This window comes from Wolffia australiana, chromosome 18, assembly GCF_029677425.1.
Source record: "Wolffia australiana isolate 7733 chromosome 18, ASM2967742v1".
Classification (NCBI taxonomy): Eukaryota; Viridiplantae; Streptophyta; class Magnoliopsida; order Alismatales; family Araceae; genus Wolffia; species Wolffia australiana.
Window position 1 is genome coordinate 11,400,269 of NC_135852.1, and position 12,277 is coordinate 11,412,545.

General features: G+C 41.0%; 2 protein-coding genes across 3 annotated transcripts; both read left to right on the forward strand.

Moving 5' to 3' along the window:
- The first annotated feature begins 4,867 nt into the window (after window positions 1-4,867).
- LOC144714794 (proteasome subunit alpha type-1-like) lies at window positions 4,868-7,551 on the forward strand. Its single transcript, XM_078589579.1, has 2 exons — window positions 4,868-5,339; window positions 6,910-7,551. The coding sequence occupies exons 1-2, from the start codon at window positions 4,989-4,991 to the stop codon at window positions 7,390-7,392; spliced, it is 834 nt and encodes a 277-aa protein (XP_078445705.1). The 5' UTR covers window positions 4,868-4,988; the 3' UTR covers window positions 7,393-7,551.
- A 38-nt stretch (window positions 7,552-7,589) lies between these two features.
- LOC144714795 (protein RER1B-like) lies at window positions 7,590-9,872 on the forward strand. 2 transcript variants are annotated; one of them, XR_013584472.1, is made up of 4 exons: window positions 7,590-7,954; window positions 8,830-9,010; window positions 9,094-9,202; window positions 9,489-9,872. XR_013584472.1 is itself a non-coding variant. In XM_078589580.1 (3 exons), exons 1-3 carry the CDS (start codon window positions 7,590-7,592, stop codon window positions 9,148-9,150), a joined length of 603 nt encoding a protein of 200 aa, XP_078445706.1. In that variant the 3' UTR covers window positions 9,151-9,327. The 2 variants fall into 2 exon arrangements, 1 of the variants encoding a protein (XP_078445706.1); XM_078589580.1 differs by lacking the exon at window positions 9,489-9,872 and having other exon boundaries at window positions 9,094-9,327.
- Window positions 9,873-12,277: the final 2,405 nt, after the last annotated feature.

The window sequence follows — 12,277 nt, forward strand, 5'->3', positions numbered from 1 at the left end:
GTGGTGCACCTAATGGAAATATATGTGGACGGCAAGCCAATCACACATTCTACATCTCGTTCCATGTTCATTAATACAACATATTCATTATAGTGCACGTGTGATGCTTATAATGAAGTCCGTGAATACATGATCGGACTTAGTGAATTATGATGAGACCGTAATACGGAGATCAATAGTCTTTAAACATTCCCATTCAAAGGATACGCGAGAAGGACATCAAAGTATCCGGATATAATAACACTATCTAGCCTCACTCATATGATGAGTATGGTCGGTCCCGTAGCCATTAGTGTGAAGACACTAAGGATAGATAGTGGGTGCTCTTTACTGGAAAGAGTTCACTTAATTGATTCGTACAAATCCCTGAAAGGTATTATACTGAACTGTTGATCAGGTTTATTCACGTTAAGGTTGTGTAAGTGGTCCTTAGACCTGAGACACCAAAGACGTCTTGTGGACGGACTGTTGTACTTTGACTATGGCCAACGAGTATCTAATCATGGGATTTTAAACGGTCTTAGTTCGGGTACATCAAGAAGTTCCCTAAGACGATTGAGTGGTCAAGATGAGATCGCCACCTAGGTATAAGAGATGACATCTCAAAGAAGACGGTGCGATGAAGTCCTTGGCCAAGGCAGCGAAATATTGGGAGAAGAGTTCTCCGATGATTTTTGAATGCATCAGTACTAGCTCGGATGACCGATTAGGGCTTGACAGTTGACCATACCCTAAGTCATCTAAGGAGCATCAAGTAGATGAGGGATTATACGTACACGGTAATTCATGACGAACAGGTTCCATGAGTGAGTCGATACACACTCCTTTGTATCTTCTAGAACACGAGGCGTAGCTTGGCACCCGACGTGTTGGAGTCTTGACCTATGGATTGGGTTAAATCGGTTGGACATTAATTAATCTATATGATGACATAGTTAATTAATTTAGAAGGCCAATAACGGTTATTGGGGCATTGGAGTTGTTAACTAGACTGATACATGGGCCTAGAGGGTCACACACAAATGGTGTTTTGGACATTGGAAGATATACTAAAGTTTTGGGGGTTTTTATGAAAAACACCCACTTAGTATAAATATGGGAAGGCCATGAACGAAATTTACCCAGGCCAGAATTGTTCAGGGGCCCTCCCCTTGTTCTTTACTCTCCCCAAACCCTCTCCATGCCCAATGCAATCGGAACGGCGTAATGATGATGATGGAGGTAGAACGGGGCTCGTCAAGGAGAAGGAGGAGATTCGACATGCCGAGGATCACGTGGATACGTCTAGAGGCTGCACATGTGACCAGCTTGACTCGTCTCACTCCGGGATCCAAGAAATAACAGATCTGATATGTGGAAAGGCCTAAAGAACCCAACACACCAATCATGCCACATCAGCCATCCTCGTCAACACACCTCGTCAAATGCGTCCTTTGTGATTTGCAAGCTTGTGTGGCCTCATCATTTGTGTCAACTATTGCAAACAATCAGAACTCTACAAAAGATAAAGAATATTAAAAATCATGTGTCTGAAATCTCATCGTCTAATTTTCTTTAAGACACGTGTCTTAAATCATTTGTCTTAAAGAAGATTATATGGTTGAGATTATATCAGTGTTTGAGAAAGCCCGTTATGACTCTGGCTTTGGGCCAAATTGGCTCGAGGCTCGATCAATATTTTTCTATTCATCTTAAGTTCATGGCACGTTGGGCTGCAATCAATCTCATCACTTGTTAGTGATGAAAATATATGTGAGCAACAAGCCAATCATATGTTCCATATCTCATTACATGTTCACTAATAGAACATATTCATTATATTGCACATGTGATGCTCATGATGAAGTCCATGAATGCATGATCTAACTTAAAAAAGTATGATGGGATCTTAATACAAAGATCAATAGTCTTTAAGCATATATTCTAAATATTCCTACTCGAAGGATACACGAGAAGGACATCAAAGTATCCAGATAGAATAACGCTGTCTATCCTCACTCATATGATGAGTATGGTCGTTCCTATAGCCATTAGTGTGGAGACACTAAGGATAGATAGTTGGTGCTCTTTAGTGGACATAGTTCACTGAATTGATCTATAGGAATTCCTGAATAGTACTACATCAAACTGCCAATCATGTTTATTCACATCCTGCTTGTGTAAGTGGTCCTTTGACCTGAGACACCAAAGACATCTTGAAGAGGAAAAATCGTACATTGACTATGACCTACGTGTCCCTAATCATGGGATTCTAAAAATAGTCTTAGTTTGGGTGGGTCAAGAAGTTCATGAAGATGATTAAGTTATCAAGATGGGATTGTCCACCCTTGGTATGAGAGGTGACAACTCAAAGAAGACGATGTGATGAAGTCATTGGCCAAGGTAGTAAAATATCGGAGAAGAGTTCTTTGATGATTTATGAATGCATCAGTACTAACTTGGATGACTGATAAGGGTTTGATAGTTGACCATACCCTAAGTCACCCTAGGAGCGACAAGAGGACGAGGGACTATACATACACGATAACCGATGGTGAACAAGTTCCACGAGTGAGTCGATGCACACTATTTTATATCCACTAAAGCATGGGGTGTAGCTTGGCATCCCACGTGTTGGAGATTCAACATATCGATTGTATTAAATCAATTTGACATTAATTAATCTATATAATGATATATTTAATTAATTTAGAAGGCCAATAAAAGTTTATTGGGCTTCTTGAGTTTTTAATTAGACTGATACATGGGCCTAGAAAGTCACACACATAGGGTTGGACATTTAGGACTGAGGAATGGTTTGAGCAGATTGATCAAGACCGTCGGTCCTCCACTTGAGGGTGGATCAGTTTGTCATATAGGTTTAGGTCCAAGGGTCAAACATAACCAAAACTAGACATATATTATTTAATGTTTATTTAATATTTTTATAAAATTCTAAAAAATATCAAATCCAACTTGATGGAGAGGTCCGTATTGAGCTTAGTGTAGACACCATATACTTGACCACTTGTGGGCACCCACTCGATGTAGAGGATATTTAACATTATTATGGACATGAAATTTCTACTTAACTTTGACATTGACTAGTCAACCTGACCAGATCGAGACCGGTCTTCACCAGAACTAGGCCTAAGCTTTGGGAAGGTTTAGGTCTTTGCTAAAAACCCAAACCATACCGGGATCATCAAACCGTACACACACAAATGGTCTTTGGACATCAAAAGATATACTGAAGTTTTGGAGATTTTTATGAAAAATATCCGCTTAGTATAAATAGCGGAAGGCCTTGAATGAAAATCATCCATGCCAGAATTGTTTAGGGGCCTTCTCCCCACATCTCCTCTCCATTCCCGATAACGATCACGACAGTGTAATGGCGACGACGGAGGGTGAATAGAGTTTGCAATGGTGAATGAGGAGATATAATGTGATGATGACCACGTGGATACTTTTGGAGGCCGCACACTTGAGCAGCTCGACTCATCTCGCTTCGAGATCCAAGAAAGCACACATGTGATCCATGCACAGGTTATTCATTTCAAGTTTAATGATGTCGTTCAATTATGTTACAAGTCTTTCCCTATAGGATATCCTCATCTTTATCTAGATCAAGGCCACCGCTTACCGGTTTTTGGGCTTGGTGGGCTTGAGCGCTCCCATGTGGCTGGCTTGGGCGATGTTGCATCTTGGCTTAGCCCAAGTGGCCCACCTAAATCCACTTTTTAAAATATATATATTTATATAAACTTTCTTCCTCTATCTTTTTGCTTTTGTTTCTTTCTTCAACTTTGATGTCATCCATGCAAAATCATAGAGAGACATACTAGAGGGAGCATGTCTCATTAAGATTAACAATGTTTTAGACACAATTTTACTAAAAATGTTTGGACTTGTGAAATATGTGAAAATTACAATAAATTGCATTGTCTTATCAATTGCTCCATTCAGTGCTTGAGATGAAAATTCTTGTAAAGAGGAAGGTAATACACATAGCATGCTCCCAAAATGACTTTAAAATGTGTAATACTTGCATGCCTTAATTAGGGTTTATCACCTGGCCCGGAGCAATAAAGTGTCTGCTCTTGGATAGCGAGTGGGTAACAATTTTGCCTATCACGGGGTCCTAGGGAAGTGACATCTAGAACCAGGGTACCGATTCAACCATCACCCTGATTTGTACCCCTCTATGACTACCCTGATGTATAGATTATTGATACACATAGGAGTAGTTTTTTCATCGAGTACTTAAAGAACACATCTAGCACTCAAAGGATACATAGACTACTCAAAGAATGCACACAATCCTCAAAGAATACATATAATACTTGAAGGATAGTTATTCATACTCAACTTATAGTTTATCAAAATGTCATACTCAGAGAATAGTTTATCAAAACATGAAAAATAAGAGCTACGATGTCAAAAGAAATTGCGGTTGAGCAAACGTAGAGTCCAAAGTTTTTAATTTTATCTCTAAAGATATGTGATCGAATATGCATTAGGATAATATATTATGCAAATAATACTTTCTTCATTATGTTAAAATATAGTTTACCAAAGACCTCCCAATGCCCATTAGGAGTTATTTAGAAAGCCAGATCAGATTCATCTTTTGAATTACTGGGCTTGTGCTTTCATCGCTACAATGCTTAGAAATGATACGATCGAAATCCCGTAATGTGTGTGGAAGATTTGTTAATAATTTTGAAGCAACATATTTGTTGGGTCCAGCTGATTCTAAGAAGGGGGGGAGTTTTAGAAGGCAGACACACTGCGTGGTCGGACCGGCCGGTCGAACCAGACCGGTCTGCGGAAGCGTTCGTCCCCTACTCCCCCTTAAAGAGGCCCCTTTATTCTTAAAGGGCTCCCCGGGATCTCAAAACTGTAATATATAAAATACCCTTCTTGTTGAGCAAGTAGAACAGCGCAGGGGAGCTCTCGAAGGAAGAAGGGCAGCCGCAGAGGAAGAGCCGTTAGAGAAGAAGAGGATGTTCCGAAACCAGTACGACACGGATGTCACGACCTGGAGCCCAGCGGGGCGCCTCTTCCAGGTCGAGTACGCCATGGAGGCTGTGAAGCAAGGATCGGCTGCCGTTGGGCTGCGCTCGAAGACCCACGTCGTCCTTGCTACGGTCAACAAGGCCGCTTCCGACCTATCTTCGCACCAGCGCAAGATCTTCAAAATCGACGACCATGTAGGTGTTGCCATCGCCGGGTTAACTGCCGACGGAAGGGTTCTCAGTCGTTACCTGCGGAACGAGTGCATTAACCATTCCTTCGTCTACGAGTCTCCTCTCCCCGTCGGTCGACTTGTTGTTCGCCTCGCTGACAAGGCGCAGGTACTGCTCCACTTTCCGAACCCTGCCTCTAACCTTGGCTTTTTTATCTTAATTTGAGAATCGCTTGTTCGTATATCAACTGGAAATTTCGTATTTTTAACCCGAAAAATTGGATCGTTAACGAAATTCGCAGTCTATGAGTTGGGGGTTTCTTATTCGCATCGATTGATGAGCCTGTAACCAAATAACACGCGTGATTCGTGACTTGATGATCTTCGTTTGCTTTAAGTTATTGCGCATTTACCTTAATGGATCTTTGACTTTGTTGATTAAAATTACTATGACGATATCAGTTTTACGCAATCAAGTTTTCCAGTTGTGATATCCTTTTTTGGTATTAGGGTTGATGACAAATATCTGAATGGCAAAAAAAAATTGGGGATACGAACCTGAAGATCCCACTCATTCCTGAGCCTTAGATCCCAATCCCATTATCGACATAAACATAATGAGATTTCATCCATCTATCCTCTGTTCCGATGAATCCGCGGTTTCGGGCTGATGATTGCTTTGAATTCCCTGTTATAGTTACATCGCGTTAATCGATCATCATAAGAAGGAAAGAAAAGTTTTTTCTGGGGAGGAAATGTATTATGTACTAACAGCTGTTCGGCCCTCGACTGGAGTAAGCCTGTTGGCAAAATTATTTCAATTTTTGTCTTCGTTTTGGGCGCAATTGTTTATCAGTAGATGTCTGCCAGAAAAAAAGTATCAGTTCACACCCTTCAGATCGGAACCTAAATTATGTACATGAAGTGGGCCAAACAGTGTTGTGCTAGTTCTATAATTAGGCTATTCTGGACTAAGATTTTCTCTCGTATTCCCTTTTTTTGTGACCCTTCTATTTTTTATTTTGGGCAAAATCACGGTGCCCGGTACGTCCAACCTGTAGACCTGTGCCCTGGACGCCACCCAGGGGGAAAAGGGATGAATTTTTTTTGTGACCCTTGCTAAGTTGAATATGACTACTTTTGGGTCATTGCTAGTGGGATTCAATATTATTTTTTTTGAAAGAAAGAGGGATTCAATATTAGGATTCCACTATTTATCGCTCTTGAATCTCTCTAAAGAGAGACTCTTTATTAGAGGCGCATGAGACAGTTCTTGCCCGTACTAGGACTGAACACTAGGTGTGTTGGCTGACCGGCATTCTACAACTTGTCTTCTTGACGATACATATAATTTTCTTTTGGGTGGTAAAATCTTGTGTTCCGTTTTCGGATTACTAGCCAATTGAATGCATTTTAAATTTACAAGGGTGTTTGCCAACACGAATTATTTGTTTTCTTCGGAGATCTGCACATTGCATCTTCTCAGTGATTCACTATTGTTCTAGAATGTTGTTAGCATCAATTAAAACATGCCATGATGATCCGGGGGGATGATTCAGCATTTCGATAGAATTCTCGCGCGTGTTCATTCAAGCATTCCACGGAGGGATAGATGGACGGACGGATGCATTTTAATTAATCCCCACTGCTTGTTTTCGTTGCGGATGAGACGGAGTATGGATCAACGAGTATGAGCAAGCGTTTTGGTCTGTTTTTTTTTAATTTTGTGAATGGTGCAGGTGTGCACGCAGCGGTCGTGGAAGAGGCCGTACGGGGTGGGGCTGCTGGTGGCGGGGCTGGACGAGCAGGGGGCGCACCTCTACTACAACTGCCCCAGCGGCAACTACTTCGAGTACCAGGCCTTCGCCATCGGCTCGCGCTCGCAGGCCGCCAAGACCTTCCTCGAGCGGCGCTTCGACAAGCTCGACGACTACTCCGCCGAGCAGCTTGTCAAGGACGCGCTCTTCGCCATCAAGGAGACGCTCCAGGGCGAGAAGCTCACCGCCTCCATCTGCACCGTCGCCATTCTCGGCGTCGGCGACGCCTTCCGCGTCATCCCCGAGTCCGCCGTCCAGCAGCTCGTCGACGCCCTCGACGACGCCCAACCCCGCGCCGACGAGCCCGACGACGAGCCCGACGACGCGCTACCCGCAGAGCAACCCGAGGAGGACCGCCCCCCCCACCCCGACGAGGCCGCCGCTCCCGCGCCCATGGACATCTAAGCGACCCGACCCGGCCCGACCCGGCCCGAACGACCCGACCCGCTCTTGAAAGACTCCTCCTTTCTCCTATCCTTCCGCCCCCTTCTTCCCCCTTTTTTTTTTATTCTCTTCAAAACTCGTTCTACAACAGTAGAGGCAGATCTGCCTTGCCGCTTTGAATATTTTGCCTGGAGAGGTAGAGCAGCGCATCGATTGTCATGGAGGGGGTTGGTTCTTCGGGGTTTGGGGAGGCGGGCGACCCGCCCTTTCCTCTGGCCAAGTGGCGGGACGACATCTCCAGGACGTTCCAGTTCTACCTCGATCGATCGACGCCGCACACTCTGGGGAGATGGGTGGCCACGCTCGCCGTCGCCTTGATCTATGTTCTGCGGGTGTACCTGCTCCAGGGCTTCTACATCGTCTCCTACGGCCTCGGGATCTATCTCCTTAACCTGCTCATCGGTTTCCTCTCCCCCAAGGTCGACCCCGAGTTGGAGGCCCACAATGATGGGCCTACTCTGCCCACCCGCGGCTCCGAGGACTTCAAACCGTTCATCCGCCGCCTACCCGAGTTCAAGTTCTGGTATAGCCCTGTGTGCGTGAATTAACGCGCCTAAATCGCCTTTCGTTTTCGTCTCTGCGGCTTTTCGATCACCTTCTCCCTTCTTGTGCAGTATTTCGCGTCTTGCGAAGTGGCCGGTTTTGTTATTTATTTACTTATTTTTCTACTTCGGAGGAGTTTTCCTGCTCTAAACTTCAGTCGACAGCGGCCATGCGTTGGAAACTCGTATAACTTCATCTAAACACACAAATTTGGGAAACGCCAGATGCAGACTTAATATAGAATTTCATCCAAGCACGGAGATTAGGTTACGTACATCCTCTACTGTTGTAGGTTTGTCTAATTACTTTTCGAAAATAAGATGATTGTTTTGGTGACGAACCCAACGGCCTTATATTTATTTATGCAGAAGAGATGGATGTCTCCTTGATTTGTGGTTTATATTTATGCAGCCTTGGCCTCTACTATAGACTCTGTGTTTCCAAGTATTTTCTCACTTTTTTGGCTTAGTAAATGTTTTTCAATTGCATTTACGTGGATGTCGAAACGTGGATGCGTAAATCGCCCAATAAAGTGAGCCATGGGATGACAGAGGCGTGTTTCGTTCTATAATTATCCATCAAATTGCTGGCTCGTAAGCAGCAGGAAGCTTGTTTTGGTGCGGTGGAACTTCAAGATCTCGCATAGAGGAATATGCTCTTCGATTATAGATGAATTCTTCAAGACATACCCTTTTGATTTCGAGTGTATTTGTTCATTGCTGTTAACTTCAATAAATTTCTTATCAGTTTTTTTTGGGGGGTGAAAATTCGCACAGGAAAATTAAGAGTTTTGGGTCTTATAGACGCCGCTGTTATTCGTTCAGTTTGCGTATGATATGGCGGATTTTGTTGCAGGTATGCGATGACCAAGGCGTTCTTGGTGGCGTTTGCGATGACCTTCTTCTCTGTGTTCGACGTGCCCGTGTTCTGGCCCATCCTTCTGTGCTACTGGATCGTGCTGTTCGTGCTGACCATGAAGAGGCAGATTGTGCACATGATCAAGTACAAATACGTTCCCTTCGACTTGGGTAAAAAGGTGGGTCGTCGCATCTGTTGCCTGCATTGGCTCAACTTCATTTGTGATCTTCAATGACTGAGCTAAAACTTTCTATGAGGCAGAGGTACGCCAGGAGGGGCTCTTCTTCGAAGCCTGGGAGTTCAGCCAGGACTGACTGACTGACTGACTGACCACCGTGAATGGATGGATGGATATACTCCGGCCCTGTAGGTATACAATATTCATATCTTTCTATTGAATTACAGACGAGAAGGCGTTGAGACTGCATTCATGTCTTCATTATTCTGCCGCAAATAGAGTGCAATCTCTGTCCCTTGTCTTTCCCTCACGAAGAAGATGAACCGGTCCCTAAGAAAAACACGACTGGAATCAGATTATTGTTAGCATGCATGGTTAATAGATTTCAAGGACCCCTGGTTCAGCTGAAAGCACTTTTTTTTGTTCAACGACCAATCAGTTATCGCCCTAGGAGGGTTTTTTTTGTGCTTTTTTGTAGGTCAGGCTTTTTCACACGCTTGTGCCAGTAATGTGGCACACGACAGCTCACTGTCGAATATGTTGTCCAAGTACGTGTTCCACCCTCTGCCTTCCCTATCATGTGTTTTAGCTGACAACAGTGTTTAGACATAGCTCCTATAATATCACGCATGGTCTTTGTATATCTAATCACCCTAGGGGGCAATGATGGCGTTTGTTAAAAGATGACCCTCTGCACTCCAAATTATTAGTCTCATGACGACGGAATCATACTTCCCTGAACGAACTCTTCTTGTTTGATCTTTATTTGAATTTGCTGAAGCCTTGCCATTTTTTGCTACATATTCCCCGGGCATCCATTCAAATTGGCGCTATCTCATATATTGATTCCACTTTGTGATTACCCACAATATCCGTGACGTCATAAAAGAAACCCAATTGTTATCAATTTTAGGTTTATATACCCAAATGAACCCAAATAAACACAATAATAAAAAAGTGGAATTGGTCACCTTAGCGTTTTCCATTATCTTCAAATTATGCAGATTTAGAGCCCAAAATTTCACGTGCTTAGTTCCCTGATTTTTACAGGCCGACTTCAAATTGGAAACATAAACCACCATAGCTAACCATTCAAAAGTGTCTCATAGCCCTTGTGATGTTCGTATAATCTTTTTTCCCTCAAATTAACTATTGACTTTTTGAAGATATGGCTGAAACTAGTCTCTCTTCTTACAAACGGAAGAGCATCTTTGGATAATACTGGCTTGGCCACTGCCACCAAAAAAATATTTTCCTTCAAAACTTGCAACTTCTAGAGATCTACAAAGTTTGACTAAAGTGCTACCAGTGTAATAAAATTCATCATCTTAATATTTTCCCAGGAATTTGAATCAGGAGAGGGTGTCCAAGTGCACATAAAAAACACTTACTGTTACTGGAAGGTGTCAATTTTGCAGAATACCATATCAGTCTAGTTGTCCGAAACCTCCACTAAAATCTCTCGGAAAATATTTCTCTCAAAATTTGAATGTTGTGAGGAGTTCAGAACAGAACATGACTTTTAAAACTTTTGTTCTTCACATGCAGATCTCATGGTCATATCAGCAACTTTTTTATCAAATTTAATTCATTTAATATGTTAATTACATAGCTAAATAAAAATAGAAAAATCTTATCATTTGAGAAAAAATGAATTTTTATCAAAAATTTCCTAGACAATGGCGTTAACCAGGGAAATGTACTGATACTTATGGGATTTTTGTAAAAAAATCAAGTTTTCTCAGATGATAAGATTCGAGAAAATTTAGGCATCTATGTATTAACTAAATTAAACAATAAGTTTTAAAACAAATTTAGCATTATTTATGTTATTAATAAGAAACTTGTGTGACATAAATTCTAGAATGACTAATTCTGAGGGCTTATGTTTGACATTCTTAATTTTTTCCGAAAGCAAGTCGGTAAGGATAAATAGATACATATATTTAAGAAATCTAAAATCAGAAAAATAATCGTCGACGTCAATGCTATGAATCTAAATTCTTCCCTAAAATTTCTTAACAATTATGTTCATGAGCTTAATTTGACAGAAATCCTATATGTTAAAAAATAATCCTATTTAGGGGTTTGTTATCATATTAACCTAAACGTTTATTTAGTTTAGAAATAGATAAAAATCTTGAAAAAGGACGACAGAAAAATGGGGATGAATTGTGGAAACTTCAGCCAAGGTATTTTAGATTAATATAAATTAATTATTTTTCTTGTTGGATAACAAGAAAGAAGTAAAAGAAAATAATAATATAATAATGAAATAAATGAGTTAATAAACTAAAAGGTATGGGTTAAATCTATCACTCTTCTTTTCATTAGTGATATATACTTAGAGGTTGAGTAAGAAAAACATGAAGGGCTATATAGAATAGTTCAAATCTAAATATAATATAAGTTAAAGTTTGGGATTTTAGAAAGAGGTGAGATAGACTTGGTCTGGTTTGCATGTGGGAAACCAAGTGATGACTTGGGAACAGAGGACCAGGCTAGCAACCTATGGCACTCAACATATCAATAGGGACAACCTTTTATCTCACTTTGATAGTTTAAAACTATAATTTTTTATCATACCAAGAAAAACCCTGAAAAAGGGGTTTAACAAATAAACGTCTTGAATCTAGTTATATACTTTTCCAATGACAGTTCAATAATTTACCATTAAATAATAGTATGATAGAAAATTCATTAAAAACTAAATAAATTATTTAAAACTGTATAATATATACTACTTCTTATAATTCATAATTATTTCCTTCATTAAGGAAAAGTGATGTAAATGGAAGGAGAAGAAGCAAAAATAGATGAGGATGATTTGTAAATTATTGATGCGTGTGTCTTGAGCCCCCAATGCATATTCCTAAAGTTGAACCTTATGTTTTTCTAGGATCATGCATTTTTATTTGATTGAAAAAAATGAGGAAAGACTGCAAACTTTAAAACACTTCAATTAATTTGAATAACCAGGATCCTTGAGATACAGGGAGAGAGAGGAAGAGAATATTTAAACATAGAATATTATCTGAAATGCCATTCTTGTCTTTTCTGTTTTCTCTCCTTGCCATTATTTCCTCTTTTATTATTGGTCTAATCTGAATTCTTTAAGCTCCTAAAATTGTATAGAAAAGATGGCCCACATCCCCTCTAACTGCTCTTCCAGGACCGAACTTAAACATTCTCCAATTCAGCATAATAACTCAAGGAAATAGCTCTTAAATTCACACGGAATTTTACAACACATTGATTATCATCCAA